Raw genomic sequence first — 25,572 nt, 5'->3', positions numbered from 1 at the left:
GGGAGGGAGAGAGAGAGGAGGAAGGAGAGAGAGAGGGAGAGAGAGAGAGTGAGGGAGGGAGAGAGGGGGAGAGAGTGTGAGAGAGGGAGAGAGAGTGAGGCAAGGAGAGAGGGGGGGGAAGGAGAGAGAGAGTGGGAGAAAAAGAGGAGGGAGGGAGAGAGAGTGAGGGAGGGAGAGAAGGGGGAGGGAGAGGGAGGGGGGAGAGAGTGAGGGAGGAGAGAGAGTGAGGGAGGGAGAGAGAGAGGGAGGGAGAGAAGGGGGAGGGAGGGAGAGAGAGGGGGAGGGAGAGAGTGAGGGAGGGAGAGAGAGTGAGGGAGGGAGAGAGAGAGGGAGGGAGAGAGTGAGGGAGGGAGAGAGAGGGGGAGAGAGTGAGGGAGGGGGGAGAGAGTGAGGGAGGGAGAGAGAGGGAGGGGGAGAGAGTGAGGGAGGGAGAGAGAGTGAGGGAGGGAGAGAGTGAGGGAGGGAGAGAGAGGAGGAGGAAGAGAGAGAGTGAGGGAGAGGGGGGGAGGGAGAGAGAGGGGGAGAGAGAGAGGGGGGAGGAGAGAGAGAGTGAGGGAGGGAGAGAGTGAAGGAGGGAGGGAGAGGGGGGAGGGAGAGAGAGTGAGGGAGAGAGAGGGGGAGGGCGAGAGAGGGGGGAGAGAGAGAATGAGGGAGGGAGGGGGAGAGGGAGAGAGAGGGGGAGAGAGGGGGGAGGGAGAGAGGGGTGGGGTGGGGCAGGGCAGGGTGGGGGGTGGTGGGTGGAGTGGGGAGGGGTAGAGGAGTTGCAATGAAATGAAAGGATGAAATTGCTGGTGTGAAACTGTTGAACGCGGCAGTGAGTCCCGGAGATATAAAATGCCAAATTGGGAACGGGTGTGGTTTCTCCAGCTCCGTGTTGGGCTTCACTGGAACACTGCGCCAGTCCGAGAGCAGGAGTGTGAATCCGAGAGGGAGACAGTGTATCGGAATGGCAAGTCACCAGAAAGTTAGGGACGCGCTTCCAGACTGAGTGGAGGTGTTCTGTAAAGGGGCCACACAGATTCAGGGAGATTAGATTGAGATCAGTGGAAATTATGGATTGAAAGAAGTCTGTGCATTGCTGTTTTACCTGGAAGGAATGTTTGGAGCCTTGAGGGGTGAGTAAGTAAAAGGGCAAGTGTTATAGTTCCCTCAGTTGTAAGGGAAGGTGTCTTCGGAAGGGGATGTGGGTGGGAGTGGTAGAGCAGTGGGTCAAGGTGGTAGGGGAATAGTCCCTTTGGATTGATGATGGGGGAGGAGAGAGCAATCAACAGCCCTCCCCTTCAATACAATTCCCCCCAGGCTAATCCACCCTACCCCACACATCCTCCGACTGTGGGAGGAAACCCCTGCAGCCAGGGGGAGAATGGGCAAACTCCAGACAGTTGCCTTGGGGGTGGGGGAGGGAAGGGGGGGGGGGGGACGGACGGAGTGGGGGAGGTTGGTGAATTGAACCCAGGTCCCGGCGCTGTGAGGCAGCAGTGCTAACCACTGAGTCACCGTGCTGTCTGCAGTGATGGAGGTGGGGTCCCTGGGTTGGTGTTGGTTGTAGCGATGGGGACAAAGTAAGGATGAGAGCAGGTGGTGTAGGTTCGGGTTTGGGTTTTATTACTAGTCAGTGAGGGTGGCACTGAGCTGTGATCTGGTTGGGTACTGTACCCCTCTCGGCTCTCTGTCCATGTGGATTGGGTCTGGAGATGAGGACTGGGGGGTGCCAGTTGATGACAGGACTCACATGAACATTGTTCTGTGGCAGGGTCCATGCGATGGAGGAGCAGCTGAGAGACCAGGAAAGCCGGGCAGAGCAACTGTTCCAGGAGGAGCTGAAGAAACACCAGGAGCTGCTCAGTAAACTGGAGCGAGAGAAGAACGCCGAAATCGAGATGCTGACAAACAGGTAACAGCACAGACAGTGTGGGCTCACCCTCCAACCTCCCGACATCACAAACACACACCCTAGGCCGGCTCCTCTCTCACTCGCTCCCCCTCCCGACTCCCTCTCTCTCTCTCCTCTCTCACTCGCTCCCCTCCCGACTCCCTCCCTCTCTCTCCTCTCCCCCTCTCTCCCCCTCCCTCCCCCTCTCTCCCCCTCCCTTCCCCTCCCCCCCCTCTCTCCCCCTCCCCTCCCCCTCTCTCTCTCTCCCTCCCCCACGCCTCCTCTTTCTGTGAGATTATTATGGGATGTTTTCTGTCACAGGGCTCAGCAGCTGGAGGAGGAATCCAATCAGTTAAAGACCACAGCCACTCGGTTAAAGAGTCAAACAGAGAAACTGGACGAGGTGAGAGCAGAGGCTGAGGGTGAGACTGGGGAACGGAGGATAGAGAGAAGGAGGGATGGGGGAATGGAGGGATGAGGGAGGGGGATGGGGGATGGAGGGATGGGGAGGGGGATGGGGGATGGAGGGATGAGGGGGTGATGGCGTGTGGCTGTGGGGGATGGGAGGGATTTGATTCTGGTGCTGGGGAGGGGACGTGTTTCCTTGTAGGAACACTCTGTGAGCAGCATCTGGTTTCTCACACAGAGCAGGATGAGGCCATTCTGCCCATTCAGCCTATCCTACCTATCCAGTTCCGCTGTTATACAAACCGTCCTAAACGTGTCAATAATTTATTTAATCATTTCATAGTCTCTGCATCTCTTTTTTATTTCTGTTCTTTGAAACAAAAATGGTTTTTTATCCAGTTCCTTCAATAAGTTCATAGATAACTCATTTATTATAAACAAACATATTCTCTCAACAATGTCAATGCTGGGTAACAATGAAACAATCTCCCAGGGTTAACCATCTTTAATGTCAAATCAACACTTACACACAAACAAGACACAGAGAAAGGGATAAATAAACTTCCTTTGACCCAGGCTCCAAAGGTAAAACATAACAACTTCTCATGGTCTCAGAGTCTTCTGTTGATGAGATCGAAACGCTGCTCAATGGAGAGTGAAAGAAAACCTTTGACCAAACTTCAGTTCAGGTGGAAGGTCAGTTTGTCCTAGGTCTTAGAATTGAAGTAACAACATTCAGGGGTTAGGAGCTAGTCAGAGACATTGATATCTGGAACTTTTCCAGGTTCTTACAAAGCCTTCACTGATAGCGAGAGATTGTGCAGCTTGTCCTGATTGAAGGTTTCCTCCGTCTTTCTCAGGTGAGAGAGCTGACCGATTTGGAAGGTTCTTTGTTCTAAAGATAGATGCAGCATCCTGGGAAAACAGAAGCCAACTGCCAAAGAGTGTTGCTAGGCAAAAACCAGCACATAGACCCCACCTAGAACATGGAACAGTACAGCGTAGGAACAGGCCCTTCGGCCCATTATGTCTGTGCTGTCCATGATGTAATTCTAAATTAATCCCACTGCTTGCATATGGTTCAAATCCCTCCCTGTTCATGTGTCTGGCTAAAAGCTTCTTAAATCTGATTCTACTACTCCCATGGTAGTGTATTCCAGGCATCTGTCATCCTCTCAATAAAGAAAAAAGCCTTACTTCACACATCTCCTTTAAACCTTCTTCCTCACCTTAAACATATGCCCCCTAGTATTTGACATTTCCACCCTGGGAAAAAGACTCCACCTATCCACCCTATCCATGTCTCTCATTTTATATACATCTATCAGGTTGCCTCCTCAGCCTCCAATACTCTAGTGAAAACAATCCAAGTTTGTCCAACCTCTTCTTATAGCTAACACACTCCAATCCAGGCAATATCCAGGCACTGCCTCTAAAGCGGCCTCATCCTTGCTATAGTGTGGCAACTAGAACTGCGCACAATACCCCAAATGTGGCCGAACTAAAATGTTATAGAGCTGCAATTTGACTTGTCGACTTTTATTCTCAGTGCCCTGACCGATGAAGGCAAGCATGCCATGTGCTGCCTTTCCCACCTTAGCCACTTGTGTTACCACTTTCATGGATCTATGAACTTACACCCAAGGTCACTCTGTGCTTCAATGCTCCTAAAGATCCTGCCATTTACTGTATACTTTTCCCTTGCATTTTACCTCCTAAAATGCATCACCTCACACTTGTCCAGATTAAACTCCATCTGCCATTTTCCATCCAACTATCTAGCTGATCTATATCCTGCTGTATCCTTTCTCACTATCCACAACTCCACTGTTTCATAATGCCTATTAATCAGACCATCTCCATTTGCAGCCCAATCATTGATACATATGTATTAAAAACAACAGGAGTACCAGCTCTGATCCCTGTCACTGAGCACAGATCTCCAGAAAAACACCCCTCCTTATCTATCTTCTGTCTTCTACGACCAAGCCAATTTTTGTATCCAAGTTCCACCTCCCCACGGACGCCATGTGACTTAATCGTCTGGACCAGCCGACCATGTGAAACGTAGTAGTGAAGAACACCCACTGCCCCACTCTGACCCCCACCCTGACCCCCACCCTGACCCCCACCCTGACCCCCACACTGACCCCCACACTGACCCTCATCAATCATCTTCACCACTTCCTTGAAAACCTCAGCCAGGTTTATGAGATACGCCCTCCCCTGAACCTGCCCCCTCAGTAACCTGAGCAGGTCTATTCTCCAAATGTGAGTATATCCTGTCCTTAAGAATCTTTTCCAGTCATTTCCCTCCCACTGATGCCAAGCTGGCTGACCTATAATTGCCTGGAGATGGACCTTTTGTTCTTCCTGAACAACCTTGGATATTCTCCAACCTCCTGGGACTTCCCCTGTGGATAAAGAGAAGACCAAGATCTCCAGTTTTCCCCTCCCTTGCCTCCGTCAGTATCCTGTGTTAGATCCCACCAGGTCCTGGGCACGTTTCTATCTTAATATTATTTAAGACACCCAACCCCCAGCTGGCTGTTAATACCAACATGCCTTCGAGTATAAACGAACCCCTTGTGCCTGTCCCTCTCCCGGGTGAATCCCAATGTGAAGGACCTCACCCACACCCTCTGGCCCCACACATAAATTCCCTCTTTAGTCCTTGAGTAGATCAATCTTTCCCCAGATACCCTTTTGCTCCTAACAATGTATACGATGGCCAGGGATTCTCCTCCCTCCTATTGCCAAGGACAGTTCCTGGCTCTTTCTAACCCTCCTCATTTCTTTTTTTAAGTTCTCTTCTGCTCCCTCTGTACTCCTCAAGGGCTTTGTTTGATTTCTGTTTCCTAAACCTCTTCCTAACTAAGCTTACTCCATCAATTAAAGCCATAAACCTCGTCTCTTACCTCTCTCAAAAGCTCTCTCTCTCTTCTTTCTATAGTAAGAATGACCTTTTGTTAATTACCAGGCAAACCGTGGATCACACACCACTGCATCGATCAAATAACCACGGCTCCTTTCAAAACCGTTGTAATTCAGAGTGTTCAGATAGCTTCATATTCCAGTCCCCTGATCCATACACATGGATTTGGCTTCTCATTAACTGTAAGACTGAGCTGTTAGATTCACCTTTCGGTAAATCAGGGGAGCAGAAGGAGTGTTCCGTCCTGAGTTTATTCACAACCTCCTGAGCAGCATTCCTGCAGCTTCACATCCATGTGCTCCCTGGGCTTCCTCAGCCTCAGCCTCCTTCCCGTGTCTGTGTGGGTTTCCTCCGGGTGCTCCGGTTTCCTCCCACAGTCCAAAGATATGCAGGTTAGGTGAATTGGCCATGCTAAATTGCCCGTAGTGTTAGGTGAACGGGTAAATGTAGGGGAATGGGTCTGGGTGGGTTGCGCTTTGGCAGGTCAGTGTGGACTTGGGCCGAAGGGCCTGTTTCCACACTGTAAGTAATCTAATCTAATCTTGCGGAGCTGCTCAGTGAACATGGTGGTGCTCAGATTGATCCAATCCCTGCTCAGTTCCCAACATTTCTCCAACTGCCTTTGGAAAGTTTCTGTGGAGTTTGCTTCCTGAGCTCTTGCTGCCAACACCTTCCAGATCACAGCCTCTTGCTGGCTGCAGGACTGAGACATTGGACCCAGCTCCAGCCCTGGCCCTTTCCCTGGCTGCAGCCAGGGATGGGCTGCGAATCTCCGACTCTGCTGCTGCTGGGACTGACTGTCCTCTCCTTCATCGTTCCATGTTTCAGGAACACCAGAGAATCACATACAAACTGGAGGACACCAGCCTGCGCCTGAGGGACGAGATGGACCTTTACAAGAAGATGGTGGACAAGATGAGGAGAAACCGACAGGAGTTTCAGAAAGAGCGAGAGGTGATGCAGGAGGTGGGTGTGTCCGCAGGGGAGGAGACCCACCGGGGGGGGGGGGGGGCGAAACAAACTGCACCCAGAACCAGAGGGGATGGTATTACTGGGAGATGGGGTGGCGATCTGTTCAGGGGTTTGATTGAGGAGGGGGGGTGTGGTGTTGAGGGTTTGATTGAGGTGGGGGTGTGTGTTGGGTGTTTGATTAGGGTGGGCGGGGTGTTGGGGGTTTGATTGGGGTGGGGGTGGATGGGGGTTTGATTGGGGTGGGGGTGTGTGTTGGGGGTTTGATTGGGGTGGGGGTGTGTTGGGGGTTTGATTGGGGTGGGGGTGTGTTGGGGGTTTGATTGGGGTGGGGTGTGTGTTCGGAGTTTGATTGGGGTGGGGGGTGTTGGGGGTTTGATTGGGGTGGAGGTGTGTTCTGGGTTTGATTGGGGTGGGAGGTGTTGGGGGTTTGTTTGGGGTGGGGGGTGTGTTGGGGGTTTGATTGGGGTGGGGATGTGGTGGGGGTGTGTTGGGGGTTTGATTGGGGTGGGGATGTGGTGGGGGTGTGTTGGGGGTTTGATTGTGGTGGGGGGTGTTGGGTGTTTGATTGGGGTTGAGTTGTTTGTTGGGGTTTGATTGGGGTGGGAGTGTGTTGGGGGTTTTGATTGGGGTGGGGGATATGTGTTGGGGGTTTGATTAGGGTGGGCGGGGTGTTGGGGGTTTGTTTGAGGAGGGGGGTGTTGAGGGTTTGATTGAGGTGGGGGGGTGTTGAGGGTTTGATTGAGGTGGGGGTGTGTGTTGGGTGTTTGATTAGGGTGGGCGGGGTGTTGGGGGTTTGATTGGGGTGGGACGGTGTTGAGGGTTTGATTGGAGTGGGGGGTGGATGGGGGTTTGATTGGGGGGGGGTGTGTGTTGGGGGTTTGATTGGGGTGGGGGTGTGTTGGGGGTTTGATTGGGGTGGGGGTGTGTGTTGGGGGTTTGATTGGGGTGGGGGTGTGTTGGGGGTTTGATTGGGGTGGGGGTGTGTTGGGGGTTTGATTGGGGTGGGGTGTGTGTTCGGAGTTTGATTGGGGTGGGGGGGTGTTGGGGGTTTGATTGGGGTGGGGGTGTGTTCTGGGTTTGATTGGGGTGGGAGGTGTTGGGGGTTTGTTTGGGGTGGGGGGTGTGTTGGGGGTTTGATTGGGGTGGGGATGTGGTGGGGGTGTGTTGGGGGTTTGATTGTGGTGGGGGGTGTTGGGTGTTTGATTGGGGTTGAGTTGTTTGTTGGGGTTTGATTGGGGTGGGAGTGTGTTGGGGGTTTTGATTGGGGTGGGGGATATGTGTTGGGGGTTTGATTAGGGTGGGCGGGGTGTTGGGGGTTTGTTTGAGGAGGGGGGGTGTTGAGGGTTTGATTGAGGTGGGGGGGTGTTGAGGGTTTGATTGAGGTGGGGGTGTGTGTTGGGTGTTTGATTAGGGTGGGCGGGGTGTTGGGGGTTTGATTGGGGTGGGGCGGTGTTGAGGGTTTGATTGGAGTGGGGGGTGGATGGGGGTTTGATTGGGGTGGGGGTGTGTGTTGGGGGTTTGATTGGGGTGGGGGGTGTGTTGGGGGTTTGATTGGGGTGGGGGTGTGTTGGGGGTTTGATTGGGGTGGGGTGTGTGTGTTCGGAGTTTGATTGGGGTGGGGGGGTGTTGGGGGTTTGATTGGGGTGGGGGTTGTTGGAATTTGATTGGGGTGGGGTGTGTGTGTGTGTGTGTGTGTGTGTGTGTGTGTGTGTGTGTTCGGAGTTTGATTGGGGTGGGGGGGTGTGTTGGGGGTTTGATTGGGGTGGGGGTGTGTTCTGGGTTTGATTGGGGTGGGAGGTGTTGGGGGTTTGTTTGGGGTGGGGGGTGTGTTGGGGGTTTGATTGGGGTGGGGTGTGTGTTTGGGGTTTGATTGAGGTGGGGGGTGTTGGGGGTTTAATTGGGGTGGGGGTTGTTGGAATTTGATTGGAGTGGGGTGTGTGTTCGGAGTTTGATTGGGGTGGGGGGGTGTGTTGGGGGTTTGATTGGGGTGGGGGTGTGTTCTGGGTTTGATTGGGGTGGGGATGTGTTGGGGGTTTGATTGGGGTGGGGGTGTGTTGGGGGTTTGATTGTGGTGGGGGGTGTTGGGTGTTTGATTGGGGTTGAGTTGTTTGTTGGGGTTTGATTGGGGTGGGAGTGTGTTGGGGGTTTTGATTGGGGTGGGGGATATGTGTTGGGGGTTTGATCGGGGTGGGGGTGTCGAGGGTTTAGACAATAGACAATAGGTGGAGGAGTCGGCCATTTTGCCCTTTGAGCCTGCACCGCCATTCAATATGATCATGGCTGATCATTCCTAATCAGTATCTGCTCCCTGCCTTATCTCCATAACCCTTGATTCCACCATCTTTGAGAGCTCTATCCAACTCTTTCTTAAATGAATCCAGAGACTGGGCCTCCACTGCCCTCTGGGGCAGAGCGTTCCACACAGCCACCACTCTCTGGGTGAAGAAGTTTCTCCTCATCTCTGTCCTAAATGGTCTACCCCGTATTTTTAAGCTGTGTCCTCTGGTTCGGCACTCACCCATCAGTCCAATCCTTTAATAATTTTATATGTCTCAATCAGATCCCCTCTCAGTCTTCTTAACTTAAGGGTATACAAGCCCAGTCACTCCAGTCTTTCATTGTAAGGTAATCCCGCCGTTCCAGGAATTGACCTCGTGAACCTACGCTGCACTCCCTCGATAGCCAGAATGTCTTTCCTCAAATTTGGAGACCAGAACTGCACAAAGTACTCCAGGTGTGGTCTCACCAGGGCCCTGTACAGCTGCAGAAGAACCTCTTTGCTTCTATACTCAATCCCTCTTGTTATGAAGGCCAGCATGCTATTAGCCTTCTTCACTACCTGCTGTACCTGCATGCTTGCCTTCATTGACTGGTGTACAAGAACACCCAGATCGCTCTGTACTGCCCCTTTACCTAAATTGATTCCATTGAGGTAGTAATCTGCCTTCCTGTTCTTGCCACCAAAGTGGATAACCATACATTTATCCACATTAAACTGCATCTGCCATGCATCCGTCCACTCACCTAACTTGTGCAGGTCACCCTGTAATCTCCTAACATCCTCCTCACATTTCACCATGCCACCCAGCTTTGTATCATCAGCAAATTTGCTAATGTTATTGCTGATACCATCTTCTATATCATTAACATATATTGTAAAAAGCTGCGGTCCCAGTACTGATCCCTGCGGTACCCCACTGGTCACTGCCTGCCATTCCGAAATGGAGCCGTTTATCACTACCCTTTGTTTCCTATCAGCCAACCAACTTTCAATCCAAGTCAGTACTTTGCCCCCAACACCATGCGCCCTAATTTTGCTCACTAACTTCCTATGTGGGACTTTATAAAAAGCTTTCTGAAAGTCCAGATACACTACATCTACTGGATCTCCCTCGTCCATCTTCAGAGTTACATCCTCAAAATATTCCAGAAGATTAGTCAAGCATGATTTCCCCTTCATAAATCCATGCTGACTCTGTCCTATCCTGTTACTACTATCCAGATGTGTCGTAATTTCATCCTTTATAATAGACTCCAGCATCTTTCCCACCACTGAGGTCAGACTAACTGGTCTATAATTTCCTGCTTTCTCTCTCCCAAATTTCTTAAAAAGTGGTACAACATTAGCCACCCTCCAATCCTCAGGAACCGATTCCGAATCTATCGAACTCTGGAAAATAATCACCAACGCATCCACGATTTCTCGAGCCACCTCCTTCAGTACCCTGGGACCTAGACCATCAGGCCCTGGGGACTTATCAACCTTCAGACCTAACAGTCTCTCCAACACCAATTCCTGGCAAATATAAATTCCCTTCAGTTCAGGTCCTTCAGCCACTGTTACCTCAGGGAGATTGCTTGTGTCTTCCCAGTGAACACAGATCTGAAGTACCAATTCAATTCTTCTGCCATTTCTTTGTTCCCTGTAATATATTCCCCTGTTTCTGTCTTCAAGGGCCCAATTTTAGTCCTAACCATTTTTTTGCCTTGCACATACTTAAAAAAGCTTTTACTCTCCTCCTTTATATTATTGGCCAGTTTACCTTCGTACCTCATTTTTTTCTCGGCGTATTTCCTTCTTAGTAATCCTCTGTTGTTCTTTAAAAGCTTCCCAGTCCTCCGTTTTCCCACTTATCTTTGCTATGTCATACTTTTTCTCTTATAACTTTATATGTTTCTTAACTTCCCTCGTCAGCCACGGCCGCCCATGCCTCCTCCTGGGATCTTTCTTCCTTTTAGGAATGAACTGATCCTGCAACTTCTGCATTATACACAGAAATATCCGCCATTGTTCCTCCACTGTCATCCCTGCTAAGGTATTGCACCATTGAACTTTGGCCAGCTCCTCCCTCATAGCTCCATAGTTCCCTTTATCCAACAGAAGTACTGTCACTTCCGACTGTACCCTCTCCCTCTCAAATTGCAGATTGAAGCTTATTGTATTATGGTCACTACTTCCCAATGGCTCCTTCACTTCGAGGTCCCTGACCAATTCTGGTTCATTACACAATACCAGATCCAGAATTGCCTTCTCCCTGGTCGGCTCCAGCACCAGCTGCTCTAAGAATCCATCTCGGAGGCACTCCACAAAGTCTCTTTCTTGAGGTCCAATACCATCCTGATTCTCCCAGACTACCTGCATGTTGAAATCCCCCATAACAACTGTAGTAACATCTCTGCGACAGGCCAATTTCAGCTCCTGATTCAACTTACATCCGACATCCAGACTACTGTTTGGGGGCCTATAGATAACTCCCAAGAGGGTCTTTTTACCCTTAGTATTTCTCAGCTCTATCCACACTGACTCGACATCCCCTGACTCCAGGTCCTCCCGCGCAAGGGACTGAATATCATCCCTTACCAACATGGCCACCCCACCCCCTCTGCCCGTCAGTCTGTCCTTATGATAGCACGTGTAGCCTTGAATATTCACTTCCCAGGCCCTATCCACTTGAAGCCACGTCTCAGTTGTCCCACAATATCGTATCTGCCAATTTCCAAAAGAGCCTCAAGCTCATCCATCTTATTTCTAATGCTTCGTGTATTCATGTATTGTATTTTTAATGTGTTACTGCCCTCACCCTTCCCATCAACTCCTATTTCACTCAACCTTACAGCATGATCCCTTTCTGAGTTTTCTGCCTCATTGATACAGTTGTCTTTCTTGACTTCCCTTGTTCTAACTCTCCCCTCAATTTCCTTCTTAAACATCCAGTTTGTCCCCTCCCCCCTCCCCCCGCTACTTAGTTTAAACGTAGCTGTGTTGCAGTAGCAAACCTGCCTGCCAGAATGCTGGTCCCTAACCTATTAAGGTGCAAACCATCTCTCTTGTAGAATTTATGCTTACCACAAAACATACCCCAGTGATCCAAGAATTTAAATCCTTGCTTCCTGCACCAGTTCCCCAGCCACACGTTCAAGTCCATTATCTCCCTGTTTCTGGCATCACCAGCCCGAGGAACTGGAAGCAAACCGGAGATAACCACCCTGGACGTCCTGCTTTTCAGCCTTCTTCCTAGTTCTCCGAAGTCCCATTGTAGTTTGTTCTTCCTCTTCTTCCCGACATCATTTGTGCCGACATGTACCCCCACCTCTGGCTCTTCACCTTCGTCCTTGAGGATTTCCCGCACTCTGTCTGTGATGTCTTTAACCCTGGCACCAGGAAGGCAACACACCATCCTTAAGTCCCGCCTGCTGCCACAAAAACCCCGGTCAGTTCCTCTCACGATGGAGTCCCCTATTCCCACGGCTCTGTGCGATGTCCGACTCTTCCGCTCTGCCTCCACGCCAACTTTTGATTGACAGACCTGGCCGCCTCGCGGACTGGCAGTGTCATCTGTCTCTACTGTTTCCAAAAGATTCAACTTGTTCCTGACAGGTACTTCCCCCAGGGTCTCTTGCACCTGTCTCCTCTCTGCCTTCCTCATCGTCTGCTCTCTTCTGGTATGGTCGGTGTAATCACCTCGCTGAAGGTCTTGTCCAGAAAGATCTCATTCTCTCGGATGAGCCTAAGGTCCTTGAGTTCTTTCATCAGTGCTGCAATATGATTGGGGTTACTAGTGTGTTGGGGGTTTGATTGGGGTGTGGGGTGTTCGGGGTTTGAATGGGGTGGGGGAGTGTTGGGGGTTTGCTTAGAGTGGGGAGGTGTTGGGGGTTTGGGGGTGGGGAGTGTGTTGGGTGTTTGATTGGGATGGGGGTGTGTGTCGGCTGTTTGATTCAGGTGAGGGATATGTTTGTTATGTGATATGTGAGGGATATGTGATTGGGGTGGGGGGTCTTGGGGGTTTGATTAGGGTGGGATGTGATGGGGGTTGTTTGGGGTGGGGTCGGAGTGAGCTGCCTGTGTGGACCTGGTCCATCTCAGTGACAGGATGAATCAGAGTAGGGTTAGACCATTTGGCCCATCCACTGGCATCCCTGCCCCACCCAGACCCCACAACTCCCCTAGCCCCAACAGCCAATCCCAGTCGATCCCAGATTTAACTCCATTCACCAATGGAGCATCAACAGCTCACGTGGGAGAGAATTCCCAAAATTCACACCAGTCTGAGAGAAGATATTTCTCTGTCTCTGTCCAGTACGATCAGCCCCTTTCCCATCCCCATCCCGCAGCTCCACGTGTGTCTGCATCATCCCGCTGTACTCCGGAGGGGACAATCCCAGTTCACTCAGTATGTGGGCACAGGGCAGCTCTGTGATCCCCACCCCCTGGATCACCGTGTTTCCGATGCTATCCTGCACTAAACTGCACTCAATTCCCATCCGGGTCACCATGCAGCATTTGGAAAGGGTGTCTCTGCCTTGATGGCTTTCGCCTCAGGATAATCCTAATGCACAATGTTCCCGGGTGTACACAGAGCTCCCAGATGTACACAGTGTTCCCGAGTGTACACGGTGCTCCCGGGTGTACACAGAGCTCCCGGATGTACACAGTGTTCCCGGGTGTACACGGTGCTCCCGGGTGTACACAGAGCTCCCGGGTGTACACAGAGCTCCCGGATGTACACAGAGCTCCCGGGTGTACACAGTGCACCTGGGTGTACACAGTGTTCCCGGGTGTACACAGTGCTCCCGGATGTACACAGTGTTTCCGGGTGTACACGGTGCTCCCAGGTGTACACAGTGCTCCTGGATGTACACGGTGCTCCCAGGTGTACACGGTGCTCCCAGATGTACACAGTGTTCCCGGATGTACACGGTGCTCCCTGGTGTACACGGTGCTCCCTGGTGTATACAGTGCTCCCGAATGAACACGGTGTTCCCGGATGTACACGGTGCTCCCGGATGTACACGATGCTCCCAGGTGTACACGGTGCTCCCAGGTGTACACGGAGCTCCCGGATGTACACAGTGTTCCTGGAAGTACACGGTGCTCCCTGGGGTACACGGTGCTCCCTGGTGTACACAGAGCTCCCGGGTGTACACGGTGCTCCCGGGTGTACACAGTGCTCCCAGGTGTACACGGAGCTCCCGGGTGTACACAGTGCTCCCTGGTGTGTACAGTGCTCCCGAATGTACACAGAGCTCCCGGGTGTACACAGTGCTCCCTGGTGTATACAGTGCTCCCGAATGTACATGGTGCTCATGGATGTGCACGATGCTCCCGGGTGTACACGGTGCTCCCGGGTGTACACGGTGCTCCCGGGTGTACACGGAGCTCCCGGGTGTACACAGTGCTCCCGGGTGTACACAGTGCTCCCGGGTGTACACGGTGCTCCCAGGTGTACATGGTGCTCCCGGATGTACACAGTGCTCCCGGGTGTACACAGTGCTCCCGGGTGTACACGGAGCTCCCAGGTGTACACGGAGCTCCCAGGTGTACACAGTGATTTCAGATGTACACAGTGCTCCCGGGTGTACACAGAGCTCCCGGATGTACACAGTGTTTCCAGGTGTACACGGTGCTCCCTGGTGTATACAGTGCTCCCGAAGGTACACAGTGTTCCCGGAAGTACACGGTGCTCCCGGATGTACACGGTGCTCCCGGGTGTACAGGTGCTCCCTGGCATACACAGAGCTCCCGAATGTACACAGTGTTCCCGGAAGTACATGGTGCTCCCAGATGTACACGGTGCTCCCTGGTGTACACAGAGCTCCCGGGTGTACACAGTGCTCCCTGGTGTATACAGTGCTCCCGAATGTACATGGTGCTCATGGATGTGCACGATGCTCCCGGGTGTACACGGTGCTCCCGGGTGTACACGGTGCTCCTGGGTGTACACAGTGCTCCCGGGTGTACATGGTGCTCCCAGGTGTACACGGTGCTCCCGGATGTACACAGTGCTCCCGGGTGTACACAGTGCTCCTGGGTGTACACGGAGCTCCCAGGTGTACACGGAGCTCCCAGGTGTACACAGTGATTTCAGATGTACACAGTGCTCCCGGGTGTACACAGAGCTCCCGGATGTACACAGTGTTTCCAGGTGTACACGGTGCTCCCTGGTGTATACAGTGCTCCCGATGGTACACAGTGTTCCCGGAAGTACACGGTGCTCCCGGATGTACACGGTGCTCCCGGGTGTACAGGTGCTCCCTGGCATACACAGAGCTCCCGAATGTACACAGTGTTCCCGGAAGTACATGGTGCTCCCAGATGTACACGGTGCTCCCTGGTGTACACAGAGCTCCCGGGTGTACACGGTGCTCCCTGGTGTACAGAGCTCCCAGGTGTTCATGGTGCTCCCGGATGTTCACAGTGCTCCCAGGTGTACACGGAGCTCCCGGGTGTATACAGTGCTCCCTGGTGTATACAGTGCTCCCGAATGTACACAGTGTTCCCGGAAGTACACGGTGCTCCTGGATGTACACGGTGCTCCCTGGTATACACGGTGCTCCCTGGTGTACACAAAGTCCCTGGTGTACACGGTGCTCCCTGGTATACACGGTGCTCCCTGGTGTACACAGAGCTCCCAGATGTACTCAGTGTTCCCGGTTGTACACGGTGCTCCCGGGTGTACACAGAACTCCCGGGTGTACACAGTGCTCCCTGGTGTATACAGTGCTCCCGAATGTACACAGTGTTCCCGGAAGTACACGGTGCTCCCAGATGTACATGGTGCTCCCGGATGTACACGGTGCTTCCTGGTGTACACAGTGCTCCCGGGTGTACGCAGTGTTCCCGGGTGTACACGGTGCTCCCGGGTGTACACGGTGCTCCCGGGTGTACACAGTGTTCCCGGGTGTACACGGTGCTCCCGGGTGTACGCAGTGTTCCCGGGTGTACACGGTGCTCCCGGATGTACACAGTGTTCCCGGGTGTACACAGTGCTCCCTGGTGTATACAGTGCTCCCGAATGTACACGGTGCTCCCGGATGAACACGGTGCTCCCGGGTGTACACGGTGCTCCCGGGTGTATACAGTGCTCCCGGGTGTACACGGTGCTCCCGGGTGTACACGGTGCTCCCGGGTGTACACAGAGCTCCCGAGTGTACACAGAGCTCCCGAGTGTACACAGAGCTCCCGGGTGTACACAGTGCTCCCAGGTGTACACAGAGCTCCCGGATGTACACAGTGCTCCCGGGTGTACACGGAGCTCCGGGTGTACATAGTGCTCTCGGGTGTACACAGTGCTCCCAGGTGTACACGGAGCTCCCAGGTGTACACGGAGCTCCCGAGTGTACACAGAGCTCCCGGATATACACAGTGCTCCCGGGTGTACACGGAGCTCCGGGTGTACACAGTGCTCTCGGGTGTACACAGTGCTCCCGGGTGTACACAGTGCTCCCAGGTGTACACGGAGCTCCCAGGTGTACACGGAGCTCCCAGGTGTACACAGAGATTTCAGATGTACACAGTTCTCCCGGGTGTACACAGAGCTCCCGGATGTACACAGTGTTTCCAGGTGTACACGGTGCTCCCGGGTGTATTCGGTGCTCCCGAATGTACACAGTGTTCCCGGAAGTACACGGTGCTCCCGGATGTACACGGTGCTCCCGGGTGTACAGGTGCTCCCTGGCATACACAGAGCTCCCGAATGTACACAGTGTTCCCGGAAGTACATGGTGCTCCCAGATGTACACGGTGCTCCCTGGTGTACACAGAGCTCCCGGGTGTACACGGTGCTCCCTGGTGTACACAGAGCTCCCAGGTGTTCATGGTGCACCGGGATGTTCACAGTGCTCCCAGGTATACACGGAGCTCCCGGGTGTATACAGTGCTCCCTGGTGTATACAGTGCTCCCGAATGTACACAGTGTTCCCGGAAGTACACGGTGCTCCCGGATGTACACGGTGCTCCCGGATATACACGGTGCTCCCTGGTATTCTCGGTGCTCCCTGGTGTACACAAAGTCCCGGGTGTACACGGTGCTCCCTGGTGTACACAGAGCTCCCAGATGTACTCAGTGTTCTCGGGTGTACACGGTGCTCCCGGGTGTACAGGTGCTCCCTGGTATACACAGAGCTCCCAGATGTACTCAGTGCTCCCGGGTGTACACGGTGCTCCCGGGTGTACACGGTGCTCCCTGGTGTACACAGAACTCCCGGGTGTACACAGTGCTCCCTGGTGTATACAGTGCTCCCGAATGTACACAGTGTTCCCGGAAGTACACGGTGCTCCCGGATGTACATGGTGCTCCCGGATGTACACGGTGCTTCCTGGTGTACACAGTACTCCCGAGTGTACGCAGTGTTCCCGGGTGTACACGGTGCTCCCGGGTGTACACGGTGCTCCCGGGTGTACACGATGCTTCCTGGTGTACACAGTACTCCCGAGTGTACACGGTGCTCCCGGGTGTACGCAGTGTTCCCGGGTGGATACAGTGCTCCCTGGTGTATACAGTGCTCCCGAATGTACACGGTGCTCCCGGATGAACACGGTGCTCCCGGGTGTACACGGTGCTCCCGAGTGTATACAGTGCTCCCGGGTGTACACAGAGCTCCCGGATATACACAGTGCTCCCGGGTGTACACAGAGCTCCCGGATATACACAGTGCTCCCGGGTGTACACAGAGCTCCCGGATGTACACAGTGCTCCCTGGTGTACACAGAGCTCCCGGATATACACAGTGCTCCCGGGTGTACACGGAGCTCCCGGGTGTACACAGTGCTCTCGTGTGTACACAGTGCTCCCGGGTGTACACAGTGCTCCCAAGTGTACACGGGGCTCCCAGGTGTACACGGAGCTCCCAGGTGTACACAGAGATTTCAGATGTACACAGTTCTCCTGGGTGTACACAGAGGTCCCGGATGTACACAGTGTTTCCAGGTGTACACGGTGCTCCCGGGTGTACACGGTGCTCCCGAATGTACACAGTTTTCCCGGAAGTACACGGTGCTCCTGGATGTACACAGGGCTCCCTGGTGTACACGGTGCTCCGTGGTGCACACAGAGCTCCCGGGTGTACACAGTGCTCCCTGGTGTATACAGTGCTCCCGAATGTACACAGTGTTCCCGGATGTACACGGTGCTCCCTGGTGTACACAGAGTCCAGGGTGTACAGGTGCTCCCTGGCTTACACAGAGCTCCCAGATGTACACAGTGTTCCCGGAAGTACATGGTGCTCCCGGATGTATACGGTGCTCCCTGGTGTACACAGAGCTCCCGGGTGTACACGGTGCTCCCAGGTGTACACAGTGTTCCAAGGTGTACACAGTGCTCCCGGGTGTACACAGTGCCCCCGTGTGTAGGCAGTGCTCCCGCGTGTAGACAGTGCTCCCGGGTGTACACAGTGCTCCCGAATGTACACAGAGCTTGCGGATGTACCCGGTGCTCCTGGGTGTACAGACAGTCCCGGGTGTACATGGTGCTCCCTGGTGTACACAGAGCTCCTGTGTGTAGACAGTGCTCCCGTGTGTTCACAGAGCACCCGGGTGTACACAGAGCTCGCGGATGTACACAGTGCTCCAGGGCATACACAGTGCTCCCAGGTGTACACAGTGTTCCCGGGTGTACACAGTGTTCCCGAGTGTACACAGTGTTCTCAGGTGTACACAGTGTTCCCAGGTGTACACAGTGTTCCCGAGTGTACACAGTGTTCTCAGGTGTACACAGTGTTCTCAGGTGTACACAGTGTTCCCAGGTGTACACAGTGTTCCCGAGTGTACACAGTGTTCCCGAGTGTACACAGTGTTCCCGAGTGTACACAGTGTTCTCAGGTGTACACAGTGTTCCTGTGTGTAGACAGTGCTCCCGTGTGTAGACAGTGCTCCCGTGTGTAGACAGTGCTCCCAGGTGTACACAGAGCTCGCGGATGTACACAGTGCTCCAGAGCGTACACAGTGCTCCCGGGTGCACACGGTGCTCCCGGGTGTACACAGTGCTCCCGGGTGTACACAGTGTTCCCGGGTGTACACGGTGCTCCTGGGTGTACACAGAGCTCACGGGTGTACACGGTGCTCCTGGATGTTCACAGTGCTCCCAGGTGTACATGGAGCTCCCGGGTGTACACAATGCTCCCTGGTGTATACAGTGCTCCCAGGTGTACACGGTGCTCCCGGGTGTACACAGTGTTCCCGTGTGTAGACAGTGCTCCCGTGTGTAGACAGTGCTCCCAGGTGTACACAGTGCTCCCAGGTGTACACAGAGCTCCCGGGTGTACACAGAGCTCGCGGATGTACACAGTGCTCCAGAGCGTACACAGTGCTCCCAGGTGCACACGGTGCTTCCGGATGTACACGGTGCTCCCGGGTGTTCACGGTGTTCTCGGGTGTACACGGTGCTCCCAAGTGTACACAGTGTTCCCGGGTGAATCCATTTTCCTGTTGATCTGTCTGTTGGGAATGAATTTGTATTTTGGAAATTGGTCTGAGTGTGAAGTTGTGATAATGTTTTAGAGAGGGGCCGATGTCCCAGTAATGACCCGTATTCATGAAAATGCTCATTAATTCAGCATTATCTCAGGGTTAGGGTTGGGGTCTGTTGTACAGAATAGGTCGTTGGCTCAAAATATGTTTCTGATTCTGCATCTCCATGCTTCTTAATGTCCCTGTCCCTCTCCCTCTCCCTCTCCCTCTCCCTCTCCCTCTCCCTCTCCCTCTCCCTCTCCGTCCCTCTCTCCCTCTCCCTCTCCCTCTCCCTCTCCCTCTCCCTCTCCCTCTCCCTGTCCCTCCCTCTCCCTGTCCCTCTCCCTCTCCCTCTCCCTCTCCCTCTCCCTCTCCCTCTCCCTCTCCCCGTCCCTCTCTCCCTCTCCCTCTCCCTGTCCCTCTCCCTCTCCCTCTCCCTCTCCCTCTCCCTCTCCCTGTCCCTGTCCCTCTCCCTCTCCCTCTCCCTCTCCCTCTCCCTCGCCCTGTCCCTCTCCCTGTCCCTCTCCCTCTCCCTCTCCCTCTCCCTCTCCCTCTCCCTCTCCCTCTCCCTCTCCCTCGCCCTGTCCCTCTCCCTGTCTCTCTCCCTCTCCCTCTCCCTCTCCCTCTCCCTGTCCCTCTCCGTGTCCCTCTCCCTGTCGGTGCTGCAGCTGATTGAGGATTTGCAGAAGGAGCTGGAATATTTGCACTTGTATAAGCTGGAAGTGGAGCGGCCTGGTTGGAGCCGGGCTCCGTCCTGCCCCACGATTGAGCTGACCTTCCGGAATAAGGAGTTGGAGCTCGAGTATGAGGCCAAACACCTGAAACAGGTAACCCCTGGACTGGCTCCACCTGCCCCTGTAACAGACCGATCCCACAGCATTCCCTGCGGTTGTTTGAGGGATTCCTGTTCAGGAATGTAGGTGTTGACTGTGAGATGGATTGAGGTTGAATTTGCCTGTGATGCCTCCACAGTTGGATATCCAGGGAGGTCATCGCCAACTTTACCTGTTGGAGCTCACCTGCAGATCTCTGTCCACTTCCCCCTTTTTGAACTGAAATGAGAAATCTCAGAAGGTCACTTGTCTCTGCTTCCTGTCCTAAGACCATCATAGAGGGACGGAATCAGGCCATTCGGCCCATTGAGTATGGAGACAGTGAGTCCCACAGATGCTGGAGGTCAGAGTTGAGAGTGTGATGCTGGAAAAGAACAGCTGGTCAGGCAGCATCCGAACAGGAGAGCTGTAGTTTTGAGGATAGGATAGAGTCCCATCCAGTTCAACCCGTCCATGCCGACCAGATATCCCTACCCAATCTAGTCCCACCCACCAGCACCCGGCCCATATCCCTCCAAACCCTTCCTATTCACATACCCATCCAAATGCCTCTTAAATGTTGTAATTGTACCAGCCTCCACCACTTCCTCTGGCAGCTCATTCCATACACGTACCACCCTCTAAGTGAAAACATTGCCCCTTAGGTCTCTCATATCTTTCCCCTCTCACCCTGAACCTGTGCCCTCTAGTTCTGGACTCCCTGACCCCAGAGAAAAGACTTTGTCTATTTACCCTATCCATGCCCCTCATAATTTTATAAACCTCTATAAGGTCACCCCTCAGCATCTGACACTCCAGGGAAAACAGCCCCAGCCTGTTCAGCCTCTCCCTGTAGCTCAAACCCTCCAACCCTGGCAACATCCTTGTAAATCTTTTCTGAACCCTTCCAAGTTTCACAACATCTTTCCGATAGGAAGGAGACTAGAATTGCACACAATATTCCAACAGTGGCCTAACCAATGTCCTGTACAGCTGCAACATGACCTCCCAACTCCTGCACTCAATACTCTGACCAATAAAGGAAAGCATACTAAACAGTATCCTATCTTCCTGTGACTCCACTTTCAAGGAGCTATGAACCTGCACTCCAAGGTCTCTTTGTTCAGCAACACTCCCTAGGACCTTACCATTAAGTGTATAAGTCCTGCTAAGATTTGCTTTCCCAAAATGCAGCACCTCACATTTATCTGAATTAAACTCCATCTGCCACTTCTCAGCCCATTGGCCCATCTGGTCCAGATCCTGTTGTAATCTGAGGTAACCCTCTTCGCTGTCCACTACACCTCCAATATTGGTGTCATCTGCAAACTTACTAACTGTACCTCTTATGCTCGCATCCAAATCATTTATGTAAATGACAAAAAGTAGAGGACCCAGCACCGATCCTTGTGGCACTCCACTGGTCACAGGCCTCCAGTCTGAAAACTACCCTCTGCCACCACCCTCTGTCTTCTACCTTTCAGCCAGTTCTGTATCCAAATGGCTAGTTCTCCCTGTATTCCATGAGATCTAACCTTGCTAACCAGTCTCCCATGGGGAACCTTGTCGAACGCCTGACTGAAGAGCCTATGCTGAAAATGTGTTGCTGGTTAAAGCACAGCAGGTTAGGCAGCATCCAAGGAACAGGAAATTCGACGCTTCGGGCCAGAGCCCTTCATCAGGAAGTGTCAAGCTTCCTGCTCCTTGGACGCTGCCTGACCTGTTGTGTTTTTCCAGCACCACACTCTCGGCCCATTGAGTATGTTCTGCCTTTCAATGATGGCTGATTGGTTTCTCAGCCCCTGCTCCTGCCTTCTCCCATTGTAAAGACACTCAATGGCTTGCTCTCCCCAGTCCCCTGTGGGAATGAATCCCAGAGATTCCCCTCCCTTTGGCTGAAGAAATTCCTCTTTGTTCTCAGCTCTAAAGGGTCATCCCTTCGCTCTGACGCTGTGCCCTCGGGTCCCAGTCTCTCCTACTCCTCCTCCATGTTCACTCTCTCCAAGCCCTTCAATATTCTGTACATTTCAATGATATCCGCCCCCATCCAATCCAACTCCACCCAATCCACAGCCAATGTCCTGACGTCTGACGGGGGAGCTCCAGTCTCGGGGGGGTAGTACCCCGGGGAGTAGGTTTGTGACAGAGAGTGGGAGGGGGAGTGGGGGGGGGGGGGGGGGGGGGGCAGCATTTTGCAGAGGGTGTTGCTGTCTGTCTGTGTTCTCTGAGCTGCCCTTGCAGCCAGGTTTATTGCAGAGACCCGGTGATTGCTGGACTCTCTGTGCAGTGATGTGGCATTACCACACTGTCACCTCTTTCCCAGGAGAACCTGAGACTACGAGAGCAGAACGATGATCTAAACGGACAGATCCTCAGCCTGAGTTTGTATGAAGCAAAGAATCTGTTTGCAACTCAAACCAAGGCCCAGTCATTGGCTGCGGAAATTGACACTGCCACCCGAGACCAGGTAAACGAGCCAATCACAGCTCACCCGGCAGATACCCTAATGAATGAAACTATAGGGTACAGCCCCAGGGACCATGGAGAGTGTGTAGAGGGAGCTTTACTCTGTATCTAACCCCGGGCTGTCTCTGTCCTGGGAGTATATGATGGGGGACAGTGTAGAGGGAGCTTTACTCTGTATCTAACCCCGTGCTGTCCCCGTCCTGGGGAGTGTTTGATGGGGGACAGTGTAGAGGGAGCTTTACTCTGTATCTAACCCCGGGCTGTCTCTGTCCTGGGAGTATATGATGGGGGACAATGTAGAGAGAGCTTTACTCTGTATCCAACCCCGTGCTGTCCCTGTCCTGGGAGTGTTTGATGAAGGACAGTGTAGAGGGAGCTTTACTCTGTATCTAACCCCGTGCTGTCCCTGTCCCTGGGAGTGTTTGATGGGGGACAGTGTAGAGGGAGTTTTACTCTGTATCTAACTCCAGCCTGTCCCTGTCCTGGGAATGTTTGATGGGGGAACATGTAGAGGGAGCTTTACTCTGTATCTAACCGTAGGCTGTCCCTGTCCTGGGAGTGTTTGATGGGGGGGACAATGTAGAGGGAGATTTACTCTGTATCTACCCCCTCCGTGCTGTCCCTGTTCTGGGGAGTGTTTGATGGGGGACAGTGTAGAGGGAGCTTTACTCTGTATCTAACCCTGTACTGTCCCTGTCCTGGGAGTTTTTGATGGGGGAACAGTGTAGAGGAAGCTTTACTCTGTGTCTAACTCCATATTGTTCACCTTGTAGCTAATGGAAGCTTTTCAGGAGCAGGAGGAGATTAATCTGCGATTGAGACAGTACATGGACAAGATCATCCTGGCCATTTTAGATCACAATCCCTCCATCCTGGAAATTAAGAAATAAAGACAGTGGGACCCAGCGCCTGGGACGTGGGTTCTAGGCCCAGCTCGGCTCCTTACTGAGGGATGGAGGCCTGATATCTTGCCATTCTGTTTATTTACTGGTTACATGTGAATTTAAAGTAATATCTGCTGGAATTTGAGGTTTACTTCTGCACTTTTTGATTCTGTGAAAGTAATGAGTTTGTTTGGGAGGACGTTGACATGTTTCACGCATGGCCACCCTCAGGAGGTGACTTTGTTCAGTGACAGTGTGGGAGCAGGAGCTGATCACTGAGCTGGGGTGGGGGGGCTGCTGGGGGGTTGCTGGGGGGGGGTGACTGTTACCGATGGAAGCTGTCTTCCTGTAGGTTGGGGTTGTTCAAGTTGACCCTGTGTGTGTCTGGGGTGTGGTGTGTGAGAAGCTGGTATTTCACATCCCTCTCACTGGTCCTGTAGGAGACAGGGAGTTTCTAACTGGCAGGTGCCTGGGGCCAGGATTGTTTTATTGTCTGTTCAGTTGAAAAGCTGTTCGTGAGGAACACAGGGTTGTGAGACTGAGCTATAAACTGGTCCAAGGCTGCCTGGCCAGCTCACTGTCAGTGCTAGTTCCACAGAGGATTGACATTCAACTGCTCAAGAGAGAGAGAGAGAGAGTTGGGGTGGGGGGGGGAAATGGGCTCCCTGAGAGCTGTGGACAGTGACAGACACTGAAACAAGCCCAGTCTCGAGCGAGAGAATACCAGCAACTTGTGCCAACTCCGGACAGACCTCACCAGGTCACACACAGGCTTCATTCAGGACACGTTAACCCGGGTGGTCTCAGCAGCTGTCAGGTGGTCACTGTCGTGTTCATTTACATCATGCAGAGTCACAAGGCAATTCATAGAAGGGTTTTACTGTAATGTGCAAATTGGGGGGGTGGGGGGGGGGGAGAGAGAGAGAGGGGGAGAGAGAGGGGGGAGAGAAAAAGGGGAGAGAGAGAGAGGGGAAGGGAGGGGGGGGAGGGAGAAATCATTGGAAGGAGAGAGATTGGGATAATATTGCAGTATGATATTTTTGTGTTTTAATGTCTCAGTTTTGTCGTTCCTTCAACAGAAACAGTCTGGAATATTCCACGGTAAAGCAATGTTGCACTTTTATTTTTAATAAAATGTTACTCTAGATGATTAGGGGGAAGTGCTGTTAGTTGATCAGTAATAATGTGAATCACTGCTGCTCTGTGGCACTATTATTTGTGAATAGCTCTGTTTCTTAGTGTGTGTGTGAGAGAGCTAACATTTGAATTAGTGTGAATGTGCAAGTGTGTGAGTTGGTGTGCGTGTGAGTTACAAGCGTGCGAGTTAGTGCGTGTGCAAGCTGGTGTGCATGTGATCTGCTGTTGGTGTATGTGAGCAAGAGTGTGAGAGTTAACATGTGCATGAGTTAGCACGAGTGTGAGTTCATGTGAGTGTGAGTGAATGTGAGCTTGGGTAAGTGTGAGTGTGTGCGAGTTGGTATGAGTGTGTATGAGCTGGTGTGAGCTGGTGTGAGTGTGAGCTGGTGTGAGTGTGACTGTGTGAGCTGGTGTGAGTGTGAGCTGGTGCAAGCTGATGTGAGTGTAAGCTGGGGTAAGTGCTGGCTGGTGTGAGTGAGTGCTAGCTGGTGTGAGTGAGTGTGAGCTGGTGTGTGAGTGTGAGCTGATGTGAGTGTGAGTGTGAGCTGATGTGAGCTAGTGTGAGTGTGAGCTGGGGTAAATGTGAGCTGATGTGAGTGTGAGTGTGAGCTGGTGTGAGTGTGTGCGAGCTGGTGTGAGTGTGACTGTGTGAGCTGGTGTGAGTGAGTGTAAGCTGATGTGAGCTGGTGTGAGTGTGAGCTGGGGTAAGTGTGAGCTGGGGTAAGTGTGAGCTGATGTGAGCTGGTGTGAGTGTGAGCTGGGTAAGTGTGAGCTGATGTGAGTGTGAGTGTGAGCCGGTGTGAGTGTGTGCAGAGGCTCCCTGCACCTGTTAATGCTTCCACTTGCTCTGCCACTGGAGGCAGCACTGAAAACGATCACAAATGTGTAAATTGTGTAAATAACAGTTTGAGATTTTTCCTGGTGTCCCACCGGCCCCTGGGCGGGAGCTGCAGCGATGGTGACAGTTGGAGTGTCCTTTGTCGGTCTGTCTGCTTTCTTTGTGAGTTCCAGTCAGTTGTGGTTGTGGTGGTGGAGTGATCAGCTCCTAACCATGAACCAACTCAGCAAGCTGCTGCTGTGAGTCAGCCTCACTGTTCAGTGAATAAACGTAGATCCTTCCTTCACACAGTTCAGGATTTACAAAGAGCGAGATTCCTCGCCTTTACAACAGCTGAAGGATCCAATTGTAAATAGTGGTCTATCCTGTGCTGTCTCTATTCACTATCCCTGACTGCTGTAGAGGACACCAATATTCTGATTACAGCAATCTGTAAATAAATCCTTTGCTCCTGGCATGTTCAAACAATGAAGCATCGAATGTTACTGTCTGTGTGTTCAATTTCCTCTCGTTGTCCCACAGC

At 52.8% G+C, this 25,572-nt stretch overlaps 1 protein-coding gene across 1 annotated transcript in view; it reads left to right on the top strand.

Moving 5' to 3' along the window:
• LOC132827933 (rab11 family-interacting protein 4B-like) overlaps positions 1 to 23,338 on the top strand; it is a 174,373-nt gene extending 151,035 nt beyond the window's left edge. Inside the window, exons 10-15 of the mRNA XM_060844778.1 lie at positions 1,754 to 1,894; positions 2,195 to 2,276; positions 6,045 to 6,182; positions 19,581 to 19,739; positions 22,048 to 22,191; positions 22,964 to 23,338. Coding sequence (XP_060700761.1) covers positions 1,754 to 1,894; positions 2,195 to 2,276; positions 6,045 to 6,182; positions 19,581 to 19,739; positions 22,048 to 22,191; positions 22,964 to 23,080 — 781 coding nt within the window. The 3' untranslated portion in view covers positions 23,081 to 23,338. The remainder of the gene's footprint in view (positions 1 to 1,753; positions 1,895 to 2,194; positions 2,277 to 6,044; positions 6,183 to 19,580; positions 19,740 to 22,047; positions 22,192 to 22,963) is intronic.
• The last annotated feature ends 2,234 nt before the right edge of the window (positions 23,339 to 25,572 follow it).

Source organism: Hemiscyllium ocellatum, chromosome 25 (assembly GCF_020745735.1).
Source record: "Hemiscyllium ocellatum isolate sHemOce1 chromosome 25, sHemOce1.pat.X.cur, whole genome shotgun sequence".
NCBI classification, from domain to species: Eukaryota; Metazoa; Chordata; class Chondrichthyes; order Orectolobiformes; family Hemiscylliidae; genus Hemiscyllium; species Hemiscyllium ocellatum.
Note: the sequence above shows the minus strand (reverse complement) of the source record. Positions and strands in the feature narration are given on the sequence as shown.